Here is a 21855-nt window from a genome sequence, read left to right on the forward strand (position 1 = left end):
CTAAGAGGAGATGGAAATGAATGGATATTGAAGACACTCCCATTGGCTCCTTTTGGATGGAAACTAGAAGGTCTGGTTTGGTTTTTTTTTTGGGGGGGTGGTTGTTTGTTTGTTTTTTACTACAGATTCATGACTGTTCTTAGGCCCAGAATGTAACAAGTGCTTGGGAAATATTGCTGAATAAATACTTAAATGATCAAGGCCCTTCGTAAGCTTCCTCCATTTGTGGCTGAGACTAAAAACGTCTGGCTGTGGGAGACTTGGACAGAGATGTTGCTAGGTCAGGGTGCTTGTTAAAGTCGCTTCTGCACTGAAGCGCAAGAAAGTCCAGCTGCCGCTGACCTGTCTGGCACCTGCTCTGATCCAAGTCAATCAGTTTATATAAACCTGTACTTTTCAGAACTGACCCTGCCTGAACTGTCTTCAGCACTAATATGCCTTAAGGAACTCTCACTGTTTAAGAAACAATTCATCAATGGTTTTTTTTCTATGGCTATTCATTTGGTAAGCGTATATTTGGAAATTGTGATTTTAATTGCATTTCCACATCATTTATAATAAGGCCATATATTTGATCATATGGCCAGCAGCTTTGATGTGGTCAAAATTTCCCTAAAACCTTGGAGTCATAAAGGTAGTTGTTTGTTTTGTTTTAGTGTATAAAGGAGCTTTAATATGGGAGAGAGTTTAAGAGCGAGGAAGGAAGCCACGCTCTTGAGTAGAAGTGGATCCCAAGAAAAGGTTACCCAGGTTAGTCTTAAATTTGACTTTTGTTACTATGCTTTTGGCTTTGTCCAGCCACACATTTTCCCCTCTGACTACCTCATCAATCCCTACAATTATACTGAATATTGTTTAATATCCAAGAAAGTCAACGTATGTAAGTGCTCTTTACAAGCTGTAGAGGTGGTATTGTAGCGACTTTTACTGAGACCCCAAATTATATTTGGTTCTTCTCCTGGCTTCTGAACAAGTTGGAGTCGATATTCTGTTTGTGTAATGTATTGTGTCAGCACCCAAGAAGGTAAATTTTAATGTAACCAGAAATATTGTTTATGTTAAGTAAAATATACGTCGTAGTTCAATAAATGCAGTTTTAGAATGCATTTTAGAATACAATCCTGTTGTTATTGACGCTAACATTTTAATCTAAATCTGCTTTTAGCAATGGAAACCAAAGGCTACCACAGTCTCTCTGAAGGTCCAGATATGGAACGACGCTGGGGTCAAGCTTCTCAGGCGGTGGAGCGCCCTTCGCTCGGAGCTGCAGAGCCCACTGACGAGAACAACTACATGGAGATTGTCAACGTAAGCTGTGTTTCCGGTGCTACTCCAAACCACAGTACTCAAGGAAGCAGCAAAGAAAAGCACGAGCTACTCCCTTGCCTTCAGCAAGACGGTGGTCGGTCTGGGATTTTAACATCTGATATTAAAACCGAGCTGGAACCCAAGGAGCTTTCCGCCACGGTGGCTGAGTCGATGGGCTTGTACATGGATTCCGTGAGAGACGCCGAGTACACTTACGATCAGCAGAACCAGCAGGGAAGCGTGAGCCCAGCAAAGATTTACCAGAACATGGAGCAACTGGTGAAGTTTTACAAAGAGAACGGCCACCGGGCCTCCACGCTCAGCGGCCTGAGCAGGCCTTTGCGGTCGTTCATGCCTGACTCTGGGGCCTCCGCGAACGGTGGAGTCCTGCGCGCCGCTGTGAAGAGCCCGCTCATGTGTCACGAGAAGAGCCCCTCTGTTTGCAGCCCGCTGCACATGCCATCCTCCGTGTGCAGCCCCGCGGGCATCAGCTCCATGCCCTCCTCCACAGCGAGCTTTGGCAGTTTCCCAGTGCACAGCCCCATCACTCAAGGAACCCCTCTGACATGCTCCCCCAGTGTCGAAAACCGAGGCTCGCGGTCACACAGCCCCGCACACGCTAGCAACGTGGGCTCCCCTCTCTCCAGTCCGTTAAGCAGCATGAAGTCCCCCATCTCCAGCCCTCCGAGCCACTGCAGTGTAAAATCTCCCGTCTCCAGCCCCAGTAACGTCCCTCTGCGCTCCTCTGTGTCCAGCCCGGCGAATCTTAACTCAAGGTGCTCCGTTTCCAGCCCTTCCAACACCAACAACAGATCCACGCTCTCCAGCCCAACAGCCAGCACGGTGGGCTCCATCGGCAGCCCCATCAGCAATGCCTTCGGCTACGCCGCTTCCGGCGCTGCTGCTGGAGCCGGTGCCCTCCAGGACGTGGTTCCCAGTCCAGACGCCCACGAGAAAGGTGCTCGCGAAGTTCCTTTCCCCAAGACAGAGGAAGTCGAGAAGGCCATCTCCAACGGTGTGGCTGGCCAGCTCAACATTGTCCAGTACATAAAACCAGAACCAGATGGGGCTTTCAGCAGCTCCTGCCTGGGAGCAAACAGCAAAATCAACCCCAGTTCGCCATTCTCGGTACCAATAAAGCAAGAATCAACCAAGCACTCATGTTCAGGCGCCTCTTTTAGAGGGAACCCCGCGGTCAACCCATTTCCGTTCATGGACGGCTCATATTTTTCCTTTATGGATGATAAAGACTACTATTCCCTGTCAGGGATTTTAGGACCACCTGTGCCCGCCTTTGAAGGCAGCTGCGAGGGCAGCGCATTCCCAATGGGGATTAAGCAAGAACCAGAAGATGGGAGCTATTACCCCGAGGCCAGCATCCCATCCTCTGCCGTCGTTGGGGTGAATTCGGGTGGACAATCCTTTCACTACCGGATTGGTGCTCAAGGGACAATATCTTTATCACGGTCACCTAGAGACCAATCTTTCCAACACTTGAGTTCCTTTCCACCCGTCAATACGTTAGTGGAGTCGTGGAAACCGCACGGCGACCTGTCATCTAGGAGAAGTGATGGATATCCGGTCCTAGAGTACATTCCAGAAAACGTGTCAAGGTAAGTTGACTTGCTTTATAATCCTTTCTCTCCTATCCCTCCTCTTAGCATCCTGCCTCCCATCATGACTTTGTGAATTGTTACAGTCTGCCTGTATTTCTGTGATCGAGAGAGATTGAGACACATTTCAAGTGCTTTATTCTTGTTTAGGGATGGTCATTTTGGGTTCCTCCTTAAAATGTTGATCTAGCACTAGTTTTTGAAGTAGAGGAACCAAAAATTCTGAAGATCTTTTATAAGACGTTATGTTGACCTTGAAGAAACATATATAGGCATTTCTCTGTTGTCCCTTGTAGGTGTTTGGAAAATGATTATTTTCTAGTACCAGTGACTGTATTTACTTTAGCAGACCAATGCTCATTTTCTCCCCTTTCACTGTATTCTAAGACCAGATTAAATGACTTTCCTCATGGCTTTTGTCTCCTTTTTATATTAAAATTCTTTATTAATTACTTCCATAGTTGTGAGAAATAAAACAGACCCACAAGTCTGTTACCTACAAGCTTCTTTCTCTCTCACTATTTTAGAGGAAAACTTCTTTTTGGGGGGAAGAGCTGGTACGGCTAATTATATGAAAGTTGTGGTTTCCTGTTCAAATAAATCATTTCCTTAACTGTGAAAGCCTTTAAAGCCTCAGCCATCTAAAAGCTCTTGGTAGACAATTTTACTTTCTTATGGTGGGAATGAAATATGTCACCCTAGTGTTGAATTGGTAGACTTTTAACTCATGAGCTAGGCAAGAGGACATACTGTATTCATTGTAAAAACGTGTCTTGGTTTTCCTTGTTGCAGAGACTGTGTTGTGTGTGTTTAGAAAAACAAGGAAGAGGTTTTAGATGTGACTGTAAAGGGTGGTTCTTATAAAGCGAGCACTTGCATTGGACTTTGCTTCAATTCTGGTTTTATTACATGAATGTGATAAGTGAGCCTTTTGTAGAATATATAAAGCATAACTTTTCTAACTACAGTTCATTCTTTTGGCATCTAGGTTCATGTGGATATTGTTACTTTGTCACATTTTTATTTTGTGAAAAATATGTCCATCTTATTAACAGAATACAGGGTATATCCATAATCTCATAACTTTTACTGTTTCTTTCTTTTTCAAACACAAGGCAAAAACTTTCGGTTTGAGAATGCTTTTCCTTATCATGGGTTCAAACTTTCTCATCTTGCTTTTATAGAAGCAAATGTCCCAGAAAGAATGCATTCCTAGCAATTCTTCATAGCACAGACTGTCATATTGCAGTGCTGGACCTCAGTCCCTCCTGACTACCCAGCAGCCCACATCCTTACGCATGCCAGCACACAGCCCGTGCTTGTGGTGTGGAGAGGGTTCGCCTCCTCTTGTGAATACAGGAAAGGGGAATGCTTTCTGCTTGTGCACAGGCTGGTTTTGTGTCAATTAAGATTGGCTTTCCATGTTTGATTGTGAAATTTTTAGTGTTGCTTGACATTCTGTAGGCTGACAAATCTTTGCAGCTTTCTTTGGTGAAGGCCATCCAAGCCTATTTGTTTTCTCATTTCAAGAAGACAGGCTTGAAGATCAGAGGGGACATAGGCTGTTTTGTAGATTTTGGTACACACACTATAATAATTTCATCCGTTTCATCATTGGTCTCTTTCTTTGTATCTTTTTAGATAAAATCTGTTTTCCCCATTTTCCACTTATGATGATAATATCTCATTTCAAGGAATGTTGGGTAAATTAAAGAATTGATTGTGATGAATCAAGGCTATGTGTCACGTCTCTAGGTCTTACTAACATCCCTCCTCTCTGGGTAAAGCCTATTTTAAAGACCTCAGAGTGTGATCTGAGGGTTTCTGAGGATTTATGAAACCATAAATGAATGAGTAGAAGATTTCTCAACATGAAAGGTAGACCAGTGGAGTTTCGTAGGTAGCGATACCTGAGTAGCTAGGGATTGCTTCGGTTTCCACGCTGTAACTGTTTACCATTCGCCATTTCCAAGACAGCACTCAAGGTCCATTTTCACTATGGTCCCAAAGAATCAAGTCTGCAGTGATATGAACAGACCTTTAAAGCATTCATCCTGTTTCTGAGAAATCCATGTGAGGCTATTTTTTTCATATGCATGGTATAAACTATATTAGTATATTTGAATGTGGGTCTTGGTATGAGAATCTGGCTTATATTAAAGGAAGACAGTAGGCTTGCCAGGAAAAAAAAATGGCCAACTTCTTTACCAAAGTTTATCATCTAGAGAAACAGTCATTTTTTTCTTACGCTTATATTTATATTAATATGTGATTGTTAAATAGCAGTTTGGGCTCATAATTTATTTTTTCTGTAACTCACATAAACAAAGGATTGATTTTTATCTCTTGGACCTTTGGTGTGTTTTTTTCTTGAAACCTGTATGCTATCTGTCCTAGCCTTAGACCTTCCTACGCCAGCCTCCCGGATGCCAGGGACACGGGCCATGCCACCAGGCTTCCTAGCTACCCGCTTGTGGTGCACACCTATGATCGCAGCCCTCAGGAGGCAGAGGCAGGTGGATCTCTGTGAGCTTGAGGCCAGCCTGGTCTACAAATCCAGGACAGCCAGAGCTACATAGAGAAACGCTGTCTTGAAAGTGAAACGAAATGGAATGGGGAAAAAGGGAAAGAAGGAGCTTCTAGGATGGAAATCGGTAATTGCTGGTCAGTCCCGTTCTCCACACGTTTTGAAAGTTGATCAAAAAGTCGATATAATTTGTATTAGCCTACCAAGTATTACTTTGAAAGAGTATCCTATCCAACCCAGAAAAGCTGTTATCACCTACAGTATCTTTTTAGCTGACAGGAAAGGGTACGGGCCATGGCGAACGTGTCTTCACTTTGCTATGTGGGCACTCTGTGGGAGCAGTGACGAAAGTCGTCTGTTAATCATTCCCAGGGAAGAGGCTGAGTTCCAAGTTGTAAAGTAAATTATGACCAAGCTAAATGTAAAGCCTTAGGGTGGACACTGGACCTAGTTGTATCATGCGGGTTAGAGTTTCCCTGTCAGCTTCAGTGCAAACAAAACTGTGACCTCCAATGAGTCATGGCCTCTCCCTCCGTTCCCCAGTTTCTTTGTTTTAAAGTGAGGGAGTAAATTTTGATTCTCTGTGAAGTCTCAGTAAAGTGACTGAGACTCCCTTTGCCGGATCAAAAGAGTGTCTCTTAATACAATTGTTAATCTGACCTCAAATACATTTTTTTAAGCACACATATCTCTCAGTATATTCTTATCCAGATGAAGAAATTGTTTGCCATGTTCAAGTGAGCATACGTGGGGGTGACCTCTCATTGAAAATTTGAGGCTGTTTTTTGGAGGGTCCTTTTTCGAATCCAATGTTCCCTTTATAAAACTCGACATCTGCCATGAATTCCTTGTTCTTTTTATTTGCATTATTCCTGGCTCAAGCCGGCCATTCTGTTGACACAACACTGGCTGTTTATGGCGATAGCCATAGTCACTTTGATAGTCTCATAATGCAGTGCTAACATTGACTTAGACTTTTGAATATAAAGTCCACTGTTTCAAAGGGCAGAGACTGGCAGGTTCCAATACAAGCAAGTAAGAACTTACCATAATTCATAGTTTTCTTCATAACAGAAGAGTAAAATTTAGTAAATCTCAGATACTTGTTTTTATTTGGCAATTATCTTTGATTTTTTTTTTTTTTAGCTCACTTTCTGTGGTGATACAAAAGTTTCACAATTCAAGAAGTTTGTGCCAAACGTTTCCCTATCAGTAACATTTTTCAGATAAGCTGCGGTGATGTAAGTAGCTTTACATGCTTCAAACTGCAGAATCACTGTAGAGTGGTGGAGGCATATTGTGTGCCTGATTTCTGGTGCTGACGATAGTAAATCCACGATAGCCTTGCTTATGCTGTGTGTGTGAGCATCAGTGCCGACCGTAATAAATCCGGACGGCTTTGCCGAGGACATCTGGGAGGGAGGACATGTGGAATTCTTTGCTTACTTGTTACATAATATTTTGACTTTTAAATGGTTAACATATCTATAATTTCTCTAGGTGAGTCTTTTAAATACCATTTTTGAAATGACTTTAAAATGAGATTTGCTTCTCATTTACTTATTTCTAGAGAAATGAGTGATTTTTTTTTTTCGGAGGGGGGAACAAACAAAAAAGCAAACCAGCTTATAAGTGAGTATATACCATATGTGTCTTTCTGCTTCTGGGTTACCTCACTCAGGATGATCTTTTCTAGTTCCCACCATTTGCCTGAAAATTTCAAGATTTCCTTGTTTTTAATTGCTGCGTAGTATTCCATTATGTAAATGTACCACAATTTCTGTACCCATTTCTCCATTGAAGGACATCTGGGTTCTTTCCATGTTCTGGCTATTACGAATAAAGCTGCCCTAGGGAAAATGCTTAATCCTCATTCAGAAGGGCAAAGAGGATAGACATCATGACATCAGAAGTAGAAGACAAGGAACAGGACAGGAGCCTTCCACAGAGGACCTCTGAAAGACTCTACCCAGTAGAGTATCAAAGGAGATACTGAAACTCAGACCCAAACTTTGGCAGAGTGCCAGAAACCTTATGGAAGAAGAGGGAGATAGAAAGAGGGGACAGGGGGGACAGGAACTCCACAAAGAACAACAGAGCCAAAATTCCTGGACCCAGGGGTACCTGCAGACCAAGGACCATGCATGGGGAGGACCTAGAGGAAGCCCACAGGGTGCTCGGTGTCCAAGTGGGTTCCCTAGTAAGGGGAACAGGGGCTGTCTCTGAATGAACTCAGTGGCCGGCTCTTTGATCATGTCCCCCTTTCAGGGTGCAGCCTTGACAGGCCACAGAGGAAGATGATGCAGCCAGCCCTGATGAGACCTGATAGGCTAGGATCACATATAAGGGGAGGAGGACCTCCCCTATCAGGGGACTAGGGAAAGGGTATAGGGGGAGAAGAGGGAGGGTAGGTGGGACTGAAAGGAGACGAGAGAGGGGACTGCAATGAGGATACAAGTGAATAAACTGTAATAAATAAGTAAATAAATAAGAAATAAATAATTAAAAATTAAAAAATAGTTTATAAAAAAAAGCAAATCAAGTGCTTCATAAGGTACAAAGCACTGTGACAGTGTATTTCTGTTAAGTCTTGCTTCCCACATCACAAAGGTCTCAGATCTAAATTCCAACACATTCCTCTTTTATCAGTAATAATGCCTTATTGAGTGCTTCACACTTAAATGTGAAGATTGAACTAAACTCCATAGTTGCAATTAGATAAATTAGACAGTTTCACCTTGAGGTGGTTTTCATCTATGTGATCCGCGGGAACCAGGACCTGGAGATTTATCAGTTATAGATTTGATCCCTTCTGCTATATTGAAATTCAGGGTGTGCCCAACCTTTCCTGTCCTTGCATGACAAAGCAATAACAGATGGTATATCACTTCCATAATTTCAGAGTAACACTAGACTTCCTTTAATGTTTTGGTGCCATTATATTTTGCCTCTAAAATAATAACCTTTCTGGCTTTCAGATGTTGCTTTTAGTTTTCTATTGTTTGTCTGGCAACAAAATTGCAATCCTGTAATAAATAATTTATCATTTTTCATTTATTTACTTAACTCAAGTATAGAAAACATTGAGCTTCTTGATTATGCTTAAATATACATATTATCTTGTGTAATCTTATCGAGAAATTATTAATGAAAACTAAGGAATTTTTTTTTAAAAACTGTGATCAGTGGACAGCATTCTCAAGAGATGCACCTCTATTCTAAACATATTCTGGTTTCAAACTTGTGAAATGTAGATTTCACTTTAGTTTTAAGAGTTATATTTTGTTCTTTATGAAGTTAACATGTAATCACAAACAGACATTTGTTATGTAAGTGATATTCTAGAAACCTCTAGATTTAGATTGTTAATGCTATGGCCAGAGCCCATATTGCTACTGACAGGTAGGCAACGTGCATTGAAGAGCAGAAAGAGAACCCTGTATTCAAGGAAGGATATAGGCTAAAGAGCCAATAATTGAAGCTATTAAAAAGTCGGCGCCTCAGGGAGCAAGTGTGAGACAACCACCTTCTGGATTTGTAACTTTATCCGTCACTTAACTTGACCACTGATAAGGACTCCAGTGGTGTGGGGCTTCCCCTTAGGCCTTGGTTATCATTGAGACAAATCTCTAATATGAATTACAATATGAGATGGAGTGAAATATAGCTTGTAGGTGACGGAGTTGACTGGGTGTTCTAAGCAGGGAGATGATGTGGCTAACCCTGGAAAATGGGGGTTGAGGGCAATATGGTCACAGCATTTTTCACTTAATCTTAGAAGATGTGGATGAGGTGGCTACTGCCTGGCACAGGGAGTTCTGGGGCTGAGCAGATAAAGCTGAGCTGCTGATGAGGATGGGTGGGTGGGGAGAAGGAGCCAGACACTGGTTACTTGGAACCAGAATGGAGTTGAACTTGAAATGGCTATATAAGGTGGTAGGTAAGGAAAAGTATCCTGGATGCCGGGGCAGGAACAGGGAAGTAGAGTGCACTAAAGTATACGTGGGGTGACCTTAGTTGGACAGGAGCATGGGACGCTTGTAAAGAAGTGATCACCACTGTGTGGAAGAGCGGGAACTCATCTCTCTGGATCAAGGATGGCCGCCATGATGGAACGAAGAGGGCAGATTTGAAATATCCTAGAAGATAGATGCCACTGTAGGAAATCATGTGTGTTTGGCGGGGGGGGGGAGGGGATGTGCTGTGTGAAAAGTGTTTTCTGAGGAGATGCAACACATGTCTACTCACCCCAGATAGGGAACCCCTGGCAGACCAGATATCATCAAAGTCCAGCTTTGTGAACCATGAGTTTTATTGGGGTGACTTTTAGGCACAACAATGACTCAGAAATAAATTCATCACCAAAGCTCACTCTGGATTGGTGAGACAGTTTACAAAGCTGGGAACCTGGAACACACGGCACAGCCTGCAGGTAGTGTACCTGTTTGCAGAGAACCCTTTTTAGCCATTTTAGTTGGTCTAAACTTCTTTTAGGCAGCTTAGCTGGCTTTTGCTTCTTCTTCCAGGCAGTTGGTCGGGCTTTAGCATCTTCTTTGCAGCTCACATTCTCTTCAACTGATAGGGACTCTCAGCTTTTATCGCTCACTCTGACATGGAGGGGCCTAGTGAATCTGGTCAGTTTCAGGAACTTCCCGAAGCTTATTTTGAGTTGTTGACCTTCCTTAAGGAGAGTCCCTGCGGATGTTTCTATCCGTGAGGACAATGTCCTACAACAGCATGTCTGTGTGCATGCATGGAGGTGCCGGAGGCCAACCAAGAACGTCATTTCTCAGCCACCATCCACCTTGTTTCTTGAGACAGTCAGTGCCTAAAGACTCACGTATTAGAGTAGGTTCACATGGGGCCAACCCTTAGGAATCTACTCTCTCCACCTCCCAGGTTCTGGGATCACAAATCAGCACCACTGTGCCAAGCTTTTCTTTTTTCCTTTCAACATAAGTTCTTTGGGTCAAACTCAGTTCCAAATGCTTGCACTGTAGGCCCTCAAGGTACTGGCCAGGTCCTACCCCCAGACACAACCCCTTAATGGCTGTTTGCCACGTCTCCTCTTTGGCTCCCTGAGACAGGCAGCCAAGCTCTGCCCACCACGGGGGAGAAAACAACCCAAGATCAGGCCTCAGAATCTCATCAAACCCTCAGTTTAAATTCCCACCAATCCCCAAGACTGTCTAAATATGGGGCCACAAAGTCCCACTAATTCCAGGCCACCCTGGGGAGCTCTCGCCACTCCCCAAGAAAGTGTAGGAGCCCAGGCAGCCACTCTCTTGTGGCTCTCCCCAAAAAAATCTCTTGTGTGAGGTTTGTTGTGTGGTGTGACTTTGGGGTAATCGTTGGCTCCTGACTATCAGGATACATTTTCCTTCAGAGCTGTGACCCTCCCATGAGGGAAACCTTCCCCCTCGGAGCTGCAACATTTGTTCTTTGGGGCATCTTTCCCCTCACAGCTATGGCACTACATGCACAGTACTTACTTGACTGACTCATCTACCTGCCAAGCTCCAAAACTGAATTTTGTATAAAAAAATTTATTTCACAATTAAAAATTTACACAAGGAAGTGTGTCATAAAGAATGCCCGAAAATAAGAACTGTTTCTGCAGAACCACCATCAAATCTAAGAAATGGTTACTGATAAATAAACATCTATCAGCAGGCCTCATCCTTCTTTAACAGTTGTCCCAATAATGACTCAGGAAAAGGACCCAGTTCAGAATTTAGTGCTATGCCGACTTGCTGTATCCCGTTTTCTCCTTTCATCTGGGATAGCTCCCCAGTCTTTTCTAGTATGTATAGTGCAGTCACTGTGGGTGGCCGGGCACCCGATGCCGACAGTGTGGTAGCACCAGGTGCTTCTTAGGCAGATCTGGATCTTCAAGATGAAACGTGCTGACCACTTCCTCCCATCCCTTTCCTCCACCCACACCCTCCAGCCTCTAGACAACAGCTCTTAGATCCCACATATGCAGGAGCTCATTTGATGATGATCCTTCTGAGCCTGGCTTATTTCACTCAGCGTAATGATCTTCTGTTCCATCTATGCTGTCCCAATGACTGATAGGATTCATGGCTTTTGTACCAGAATATGCCAGTGCATTATATATATATATATATATATATATATATATATATATATATAGTAGTATAATATATATTATATATATATATATATACTATTTTTTTTAATCCACACTTCTATTGAGTTAATGGACACATAAGCTATTTTTTTTCTGGAGTGTCATGAACAGCGCTCAAATGAATACAGGAGTGCATATGTCTCTTCAACATACTTGTTTTACTTTCTTTATGTGTATCCAGGTTAGGGGTTACTAGATCCTACGCTTAAGGAAAGTCAATAGCCCTTTCTGTAATGGCTGTAGATTCAAGGGTCCCACTTTCCTATATCCTTGCCAATAGCTTTGGATGGTAATCATCCTTACTTGATGATTTTGATGTGTATTTTTTGTAGTGTTGTATAATGTTTTTTCATAGACCTCTTGGCTATTTACTGTCCTCTTATGAGAATTGTGTGTGTGTGTGAGTGTTTGTGTGTCTATTGGTTAGTTTTTTCTTTTATTTTTTGAGATTATAATTACAGCATTTTATTGCTTACCTTTAAAAGTTTTATACTTTCTCAGGTGTTCTGGATATTAACCTTTGTCAGACACATAGTTAGAATAATTTCCCTCATATTTTATAGGTTTTTTTTCCTTCACTTTGATAAAATTTCTTCGCCAAGTGAAAGCATTTTTAAGGTGATGCAAGCCCACTTGTTTAAGTTTGCTGCGCTAGATCCTCAGTAGCTTCACCATGGTAAGATCCAGGAATGCAGACATAATCCTGCATCCCTTGCTTTGGGTCTGTCAAGTGCATATGGTTCTGATTGTCCTTGCTACTGTGCACTTAGGACTCTAAACTTGAGTTCCATCTTCCAGGCTTTCCCTGGTAGGTGACTCCTGTCCTTCTGTAACTAGGTCTTTTATAGGAAGTCTTTTGAAGGCATCAAAACATCCCATTCTTCAACAAACTTTGCTTACTCATTTTCTTTTTAATATTTACGTGGCATCAATTGCTTCTTACTTTATGCCATAGATTCTTGCCTGTTTGATAGTTCAGACTGGTCCTGAAAAAAACCAAGGGAGCCCATTAATGCTGCTTTCTATGTCTCTTTGTCATGACTCCATTATTCTTTGAGCACTTTGTTTTCTTGCCTTCAGTCTTACACTTTCTCCTCCTAGTCTTGGAATCAGCTATTTAAGGAGTGTCCACTCCTGAAGATGTTCTTGTTACTCTGATTGTCGCTTCACGCCACATTCGGAGTCCCTCTTCTGTCTCTCTGTCTCTGTCTCTGCCTCTGTCTCTCTCTCTCTCTCTCTCTCACACACACACACACACACACACACACACGAACATCATGGGCACTGTCTTCTTTGTTGAACCGTCATTTCCTGTATGAAGCCTCACGCCTGGCAATGGACTATGTAAACTCAGAGACACACATCTGTTTCTGCTTGGCTCCCTCTCCGTGGGTATCAGAGCTTCATTCTAGACTACCACAGACACTCATCCTTTTGCTCTTCTAAGAATATTGCTATTTTGTTGTTGACCTGAAGACCAAATTATGAAAGAAAAAAAAAAAAAAAGAATACCATGTCGAAAAAGAAAGCAGAAACTTCATGTTATGAGTATGCAATAAGTAATGACACACAATGAAGAGAAACGGAAAAGTCCAGAGGCTGGAGAAATAGCCCGTAGTTAAGACCGTTTGCTGCCCTGCCAGGAGACCTGAGTTCTGTTTCCTGAACCCACATTTCATGGCTCACAACCACCTGTAACTCTACCTCCATAGGCACCCAGCCACATGACATTCATTTACATATATATCATAAAAATAAATCATTTTAGAAAAAGCAATGGTAAGTCAAGAAGAACTGGCTTGGAGAGGAAGTGAAGGTACCGTGGTATGGTGGTTTGAGTAAGAATGCCCCCCCGCACATAGGCTCATAGGTTTTAATTCTTGGTCGCCAGGAAGTGTACTATTGGGAGGTGTGACCTTGTTGGAGGAAGTGTGTCACTGAGGGTGGGCTTTAAGGTTTCACATGCTTAAGACAGGCCAGTGGCTCCTTCTCTTCCTGCTGTCTGAAGCTGCAGATGTAGAACTCTATGCTACGTCTCCAGCACCATGTCTGCCTGCATGCCCCCATGCATCTTGCCATGCTGATGATAATAGACTAACCCTCTGAAATTGTAAGCCAGTCCCAATTAAAGGCTTTCTTTTATAAGAGGTGCCGTGGTCATGGCATCTCTTCACATCAGTAGAACATTGACTTAAACACATGGTTACATGCATTTTGAATCCCAGCATTTTCTCTGATTGTGAACTGCCTGTATGGGTGGAAGTGTTGAACAGGCTATGTGAAGGGTTCTTTATATAAGTATCGATTGTGAAGGTTATGATGGATGCATTTGGCTAGGAACTTGAAGAAATGGACCCCTAACATGAGCAACATACCCTAATAAGAAGATGAAAATTATTTATAATAACATAGAATTGATACATGGATGCCAAAGCTAAGAATTACTGTACACCTTGGAAACCTTTCAAGATTATAAACCCAACTCATTATGGTTATAGATCTCAAAGTTAATGCCCAGAGAAATTACATGTGTTTCTCATAACCATTTGCAGTAGTTAGTTAAAAGCTGTGGGAGAAACCTGTGTTCTATCTCTATGTTGAGTTATCTCTCTCTTCCAGGAGGAGATAGAGGCACCATAGTCTGGCAATCTTGTCTATAGGCGCAGGAATATGGTGACAAGAACTCTGGGGAGTTCTGAAGAGGGATTCCATAGTGGTGGAGTTGAGAATTTGGTCATGCTTGGTCAAAGGAAAGGAGATAAAGTAATAAAGAGAAGAAATATGGGATGTGTGAACATACCAGAAACTCTAATCCCTTCAAAGACATCTGGGTGACTGGTGGGAGAGAATGGTACGAAGAGACAGTAGGAAGAGACAGGGTGTGGTTTTGTAAGTTCAGTTGGGAAAAAGCAATAGGCTTGTTTGAGGTGAAAAAGATGGGAGGGAGAGAAGATGACAAAGGCAGTCAGTGTCTGGAGAGATAAGGCTGGGAAGCGGCCTAGGATCAAATGTTTAACTTCTTGATGGAACCTGTGTCTTTTGGCAGCTGCTGGAAGCTGCTATTACCTGTTTTATGAATACAGAAACAGACACAGGATACATGGTTAGTCTAGTGCCACCCCACTAAGGTAAATGGAGAAACTGGCAGTTGAAAGAGAAGAAAGCTAAATGTCCTGAAGAAATGGGCAGCCTAACAGAGGTTTTAAAGATGTAACTCAGATTGTATGGCCAAGACAAAGCCCTCTGCTGGCTTCTCACTGAAAGGAGCATGAAGTAATGGAGCATCTTAGTTCTCAGTACCTAACTGTTGGATTCAGTATTTGTTTCTTCCTTGTTTTTTTGCCTGCTCTGAAGTTTCTGTGGCTCTGGGGGTCTAAACTCCATCTCTGTTTACGGGTCTCTCCACAAAAAATACCTCTGCCTCCAGATTTTTGGTTTTTCTTTCTGGTCACTACAGGTCTGTGCAGACGTCATCAGGCACAATGCTGCCTCCCAGCCATTTTCACTCTAAGTGGTGACTCAGTGTCATGGGAGAAATCTCACACGTCACCTCGTCTAACTCAGACTGTAACAAGAGGTTAAGCCTCTGGAGCACCAGTACCCAGGCTAGCCATTTCACTTTCCAGCTAGATGTGGAAGTAAAGGGATGAACTCATTAGCAGAGCGATTTGGGGTCGGTGGGTATTAATATACAATCACTGTGTAAATACCTACCGGTAATGATTATAGATTTGTATTATAGGTTTGTGAAATTATTGTCAAAAGACACTAAAAAATCTATTGAGTTTAGCTAAAAAAAAAAAAAAAATGCCTCTATCAGCACATTTTAGAGATGTTCACAGAGTAATAAAGAATGTGGTTTTGTTTTTCTCATTTTATACAATAGAGTAATTGGTAATGATGTTTTCCAAGCTAATTGGTAACATATGCTCTTGGACTTTATTTTGAGGTACTTAAAAAAATCAAACAGCAAACTTATTCTTTGGATATGACATTCTGTATGTTTTTCTGAGTGAGCAGCTATTTACCCAATCAAGTTGCCTAACCCACCCAAGTCCCTGTCCATGGCCCCTTTTCATCAACCCCTTCCTTCACCCCCAAGCCTTAATGACCCTAGTGTGTGCCTTCTCGTTGGATTTGTTAATTAATTTTAAGAAATGTTATGTGAATATACTGTATTACAACATTTCCAGTCCTTTCTCCCCCACACCAGCACCTCCTGCCTCTTGAAGCCCTTGAACTTCATAACCTCTCTAGTGAATATTACCATTAAACATGCGCACACGCGCCCACCCACACGCACACATAATACACCAAGTCCTTTTAGTGTTGCTCTGTGTGCTGAGCACCTAGGATTGGGTTCCTCCTCAGGGGGTTAGGAATCAGCTACTGTGGGTGAAACCTCGAGATGTTCTCTCCTGTTTGTGTTGACATAGTGACAGATGTGGTCCTTGTGCAGGTCCTGTTCACACAGCCACATTGTTGAGATTTCGTGGATGCAGTGACCCTGTCAGGTCCAAATGATGGTCCCTCACAGGGGGCATCCTAGTCTTGTCTCTAACAGTCTTGGTTCCACCCTTCTTCTGCAGCTCTCTGAGCCTTAGGAATGGGGTTTGTGTTGTAGAGGTGCCACGTGGGACAGAGCCCCCCCCCCCCCGGTCACTAATTCTTTCTATTTTAACCAGTTGTGAATCTCTAGAGTAAGCTTCTTTAGTGAGTGGTAAGATCTACATTCACCCAGGGGAGAAAATATGAATATTTAGTATCCAGTTGGGAGTTGCCTTTATTTAGGAAAATGGCAGTAATAAGTTATCCTCTAGGGGACTTGTTTAGCTCTAGGGCTTAGTCAGGTGTACAGTAGCAGGCATGAATCCTCTTCTACTGCATGGGCCTCAGGTTCAATTAGACAGTTGTTGGCTACCCCTGAGAGATCAGTGCTCCTATTGTATCACTGGGGATATATTTTCCTAGACTAACATATGAGTAGAATAATAGCTCATGTAGCCTTTTGAATTGGCTGGATTCACTTACGATGTGCTTGAAATCCAAGCAAGCTATTACATGTGTTAGTGCTCACATTCTGTTGATTGCTCACTAATATTCCATTCATGGCTGAACCACATTCTGTTTATCCATTTACCTGTCTCTGGCATTTCAGTTGCTGCCAGTTTAATTTGCTTCACATGAAAGGTGCTTTACATGTTGATATGCAAATCCCTATGTGGATGTAGGTGTTATTTTTTCTTTAGTAATGTAGATGGCTAGAATAGCAGGTAGGTGCAACTTTAATTTTTATAAGTGACCAGATTGTTTTCCAAAATGGTCTTTAACATTTTATGTTCCAACCAGCAATGCATAAAACTTTGAGTCCACTGCATCCTTGCCAACACTTGGAAGAGTGAGAGGGTTTTTGCTTTTGATACTGTAATCGCTGCATGTTGATGTCTGATTGTAGCCTAAGTTAACATTTCCTGACCTGTAAATGAGGCTGCACGGCTTGTCATGTTTTGTCACACACATACACCCACTCATACACACAGGGCATGTTCACACACCAAATGGAAAATTCTGTATTGTCAGTGGGCAAAACGATAGGCAATCTTCAGATTATTTAATACCCACCACTGTGTTCTTAATGTGAACAAGCCAAAAGAATATGAACAAGCCCAGTGTCCTACCATCTTTTCATCTAGTTGGAGAAGACGGCTCTAATGAGTGTGCATAGCCTTTTCCTGTTCTGTAATTATGTGTTTGGTTGTGCGCTGCTGATAAGAAGTGTTACCAAAGATTGGAAAAGGAAGAGTTCTGTGTGGGCTGGAAAGTCAAGGAAGCTTTCTTTATATGGGAGGTGAGATCCAGTTGACATTTGAAGATTGGTATTTGGTGGTGAGTGGGGAGGGTATTCAAGGATAAGTAATAGCACAAGCTGAGTGAGCAGACAGCACAGGCAGAGCTTGCTTGGAGGGAATTAATGGTGCTTGGAGAGCTTAGGATATAGAACCTGTGACTGCTGGAATGAAGCATTAAGCCCCACTAAAGTCTGAGTATGAGATGTGGTCTGTAAACGTGTGTGTTGAGGGTTTGGCCCCACTATTGGGGGTTCTGGAGACTTTGGGAGAAGTGGGTCACTGGAGACATGTTCTTTGCGGTGTAGTCTTTCCCTGACCCCTTTTTCTTTCCTTGTCTCCGCTTTGACTTCCATCACTTCGATTGCTCTTTTTCATCAAACCTCCCTAGCACAATGGTTGCAAACTTAAGAACCATGAGCTCAGTGAACAGTTCCCCTTTTTTAACTGAGTTCTCTCAAGTGTCATGCAAGACTGACTGATTCCTTTTTAATGAAACACAAGTCAACATGTTTTATAGACATAAAAATGGCAGGGAAGGGTATAGAGGTTAATCTGGTAAGGGAACCAGGGACTATCTATCGATCCAGGGGAAATAGAGAGGTAACTATATGGGCAATTCAGGCAGAGTGGGAGCTGCCGTGGCCAGGTGGTGGGTAATGCTAGAAGGAGGCTTAGCAGTACTTTAGAGAAATAGCTAATTGGGTGCTCAGTTACCTGCCACCTACCCATTTCTACCACGCCATTAAGCTGTGTTTGTTATTGGCAACCCAGAAACAGTTTCCCAAGGATCACTGCAAAGAGAAACAATGCAAAAAAAAAAAAAAATGTACAGGAACAATGGCAACTTTCAAGCAAAATGATGGTATTAACATAAAACAGACTGTCTTAGTCGGTGTTTTATTGCAGTGAAGAAACACCATGGCCAAAGCAAGTCTTATGAAAGAAACCACTTAATTGAGAGCTTGCTTACGGGTTCAGAGGATTAGTTTCTTTACCATAAGGGCAGGGAGCGTGGCCGCACAAACAGCACTGCAGCTGGAGCTGAGGGCTACATTCCGATCCAAAAAGAAAAGGAGAGAGAGACTGAGCCTGCTGCAGACTTCTGAAATCTCGAAGCCTGCCACCAGTGACACTTTCTCCAATAACACCACACCCTCTAATCCTTCCAATCCTTTCCATTCACTGGTGACTAAACATTCAAATATATGTGCCTTTGGGGGGGCGTTCTTATTCTAACCACCACACAAGCCTGAATAATTTCGTTGTTTGAAGGAAGGTAAAATTTAATTTCGGCACTCAAATAAAATACGTTTTACTAGGCCACCAGAAAAATAGTACTGGAAAATGGAAATAGGAAGAGCAAACTTAATGATTAGGCAAACCAGATACAAACTTGAATTAGCAATGGCGACATACAGAATTCTGGTAAGCATATCAAGAGATCAAGGAACAGAACCACAGCATTTGGAAGCTGTCATTGTGTCTCTAGGCACTGGCGTTTTGATGTACGATGCTCTTTCCAAAAGAGGAATTGTGATTGTTTTCTTCCATCACATGGTAAAGTCTGTATTGATTAAAAGAAAAAAATAGGAGCCAGGCAGGGCTTTCATGTAATTGGTAGTGCTTGCCTAACATGCACAAAGCCTTGGGTTCAATCCCCGTCACTGAATAAAGCAAGTATGGTGGCTCATGTCTGTAATCCCAGAACTCAGAAAGTAGAGGCAGGGGCATCCAAAGCTCAAAGACATGCTTTCTTTGGAGCCAGTTCAAGGGCAGCCTGAGCTGCATGAAAACCTGTTGTTGCTGCTGCTGCTGCTGCTGATGATGATGATGATGATGATGATGATGACGATGATGACGATGACGGTGGGGGCTTCTAAGTGACAATATGAAGGTGCAGAGATGATATGGGGCAGACATTCTTCAGTTTTTGTCAGAGTTGGTCAGAATGGAGATTGCATTCAGAGGCATTCATTATCTAAAACTTTGACATGTGATAAAAGAATTTACTAGTTAGACTGTAGAAAGGTTTACTTTTTCTATATTCCTTTGTCATTTTCAGTTCCAGTGGAGATGACTGTGTGTGAGTTTTCCCTGGAGACTTTTGGATGGATATGAACTTTTTTTTCCTTGTGGGAAAATATGATAATTTGTCTGACATATACCCTGTATTTTGGACTTGGTTGCTATGATTGTGGTGAAAATAGCACTTTCCCCCATCCTAAGTACTGGGTTTTTTTTTTTTTTAAAGGAAACTAAAGAGATTGACAGATGCCTGGGATAGTGGATGGAAGAGTTAGAAACCCAGCAATCATTCATTGGGACACTTAAGGCCAGCAGCTTGTCCATATGTAGGATTTCTGAGGCACTTAGATCCACGGGTGGTGCTTAGATGCCCATGCGCAGGTACTCAGCACTCCCGGTCTAATGAGCATTTTAAAGGCTGAGGATTTTCACAAGAGCATAATTGCATGAATTGTGCATTTATCTGAAGGTTGCATTTGTTGCCAGTATCTGAGCTTGGTAGAAGTGAAGAATAGAAGTCTCACTGTGAACAGGGCCAGCTTCTGTACTTTCATATCAGTGATAAAATGTGCCTTAAAAAACTTAATTCTTGCCAATTTTATCCCAGTAGGAATAAGGAGATTCTGAGGGTTTTAACGAATGTAGACCTAAAGCAAGATACAAAAATTAGCAAGGAAAATGAAGAGAGTTCCTTGTCATTCAGTGCAGTCTATTGAGATAAAGCTGATACTGAACATGCCAGCCCTGAGTTATTTCAAGATGCTGAATTAAGGAGAGCAATGAAAGTTTCCTCATCTCCTAATCTTATACAGTGTGTTATGATTGCCTAATGTTTCATTCCTTGTCTTTACAAGGGGTGCCTTTTCTGGGTTCTACCCAAGAGAAGAAATGAAGACTATTTTAAGACACAAAACAGATATTTTCAAAAGAATAATGTTTCACTACCTGTAAATAACTGTATGAAATGCCAATTCTATTTCTCAAGCGCCATGGAATCTGTCATAAACAACAATATTTATCCAAAGCACAGGATCCAAAGAGTGTTCTGGTGATGGGTGGTGGCAGTGGTTGAACAGCAACCTTAAAATTAGCTAAAAGTCTATCCATATTTTTAAGTCATAGTTAAAAACAACACTGAAAATCTGCCATGTGCACATTGCAGTGATAAAATTCAATGGGCAACAAAAGACACCAAGGAATTCTGAGCTCATGGAAGAAGCAGCTTCACTGGGACTTGCCTTTCCCACACTTTCTCCTAGGCCCGATACCGTCTACATGTTCTGTGTACTTTCATTTGACAAACACTTATCAAACACATGCTATTATAGCATAGTCCAGCGTGGTAGTCAGAGCAAAGAATGAGAGTCCTTGTTCTTTAGGAGCACTGCTCTAAGCACACTCAAGACCCCAGAGCAAAGCAGACTGTGGTAGATCTTATTCTAGAGGTATCAAATAACACTCGAGTGCCGGGCTTGGGGCACTTAAGGGGTAAAATACAAAGTTCATTAATAAAATGATTCAGTGATCATAAGTTAATTTAGTATGATTAAGACTATTTACAGGTAGCACAGGAATCCATCTCTTAAGTTAGAACAAAACATCGAGGCTCACAAAATGGAAGAAATTCAAGGATAAACCTTACACAGGCTGGATTCCAGGTATGAGAAGCTGTAGGCATATGTTTACCTGTCCATTTTTATGTTAGGCTGCATCTTCATGTAGCCAGCAGCACTCTGACCTGAAAATTTTGTTACTTATTGATTCTGGTACAAGGATCAGCCTTGCCCTTGACAGACTCTGGGCTGGCTGGCTCACATGTCCAACTGTGAAGGTGTGTGTGTGTGTGTGTGGCCAGCTGTGTGAGTCCCTGTGTTCTTTGGCAGTGGCTGGTTAATCCCACCCAGCTACATGGACTAACTACACAGGGAGATGGTTCTCTGAAGAGTCTGAGGGAGCAAACATTCACTCTGATGAAAAAGAATGGTTACATAGTTATTCATTACTCCTTAGGCATTGGTCTTCTCTTGTTCATGATATAACCCCACAGACTTAGGAAGCACAAAAAGCTTGGCTCATGGGTTGAGGGTACAAGGTAGAGTTGATGCATCTGTTGGTGGCCTTCTTGCTCCCGAAAGCAGGCCAGGAAAACACAAGGCAAAACAACGGGGTGCATGTGTGAGCGCCCTTGCCTTCTGGTGTCTCTGTCTTCTTATAAAGCCAGCAGGGTTCAACCACGGGGATCCCACCCTGACGACCTCATTTTAACCTAATCAGCTCCTAAAGGCCCCAAAGTCCAAGTAAGTTTCTTCCCTCTTCATATCTCACAAGACTCTTTCAGTTCTAGTACATTCAGGGTAGTGAGACGGCCTAGAGGATAAA

At 42.4% G+C, this 21855-nt stretch overlaps 1 protein-coding gene across 6 annotated transcripts in view; it reads left to right on the plus strand.

Moving 5' to 3' along the window:
- Nr3c2 (nuclear receptor subfamily 3 group C member 2) overlaps window positions 1-21855 on the plus strand; it is a 325325-nt gene that overhangs the window by 7394 nt on the left and 296076 nt on the right. For 5 of the 6 annotated variants that reach the window (XM_060393185.1, XM_060393181.1, XM_060393182.1 and 2 more), the window contains exon 2: window positions 1166-2921. In XM_060393185.1, the coding sequence (XP_060249168.1) occupies window positions 1168-2921 (1754 nt within the window). In that variant the 5' untranslated portion in view covers window positions 1166-1167. Of the gene's footprint in view, window positions 1-682; window positions 751-1165; window positions 2922-21855 lie in introns of those variants that run through there. The other variant, XM_060393187.1, reaches the window with a different exon arrangement.

This window comes from Meriones unguiculatus, chromosome 10 (genome assembly GCF_030254825.1).
Source record: "Meriones unguiculatus strain TT.TT164.6M chromosome 10, Bangor_MerUng_6.1, whole genome shotgun sequence".
Lineage (NCBI taxonomy): Eukaryota > Metazoa > Chordata > Mammalia > Rodentia > Muridae > Meriones > Meriones unguiculatus.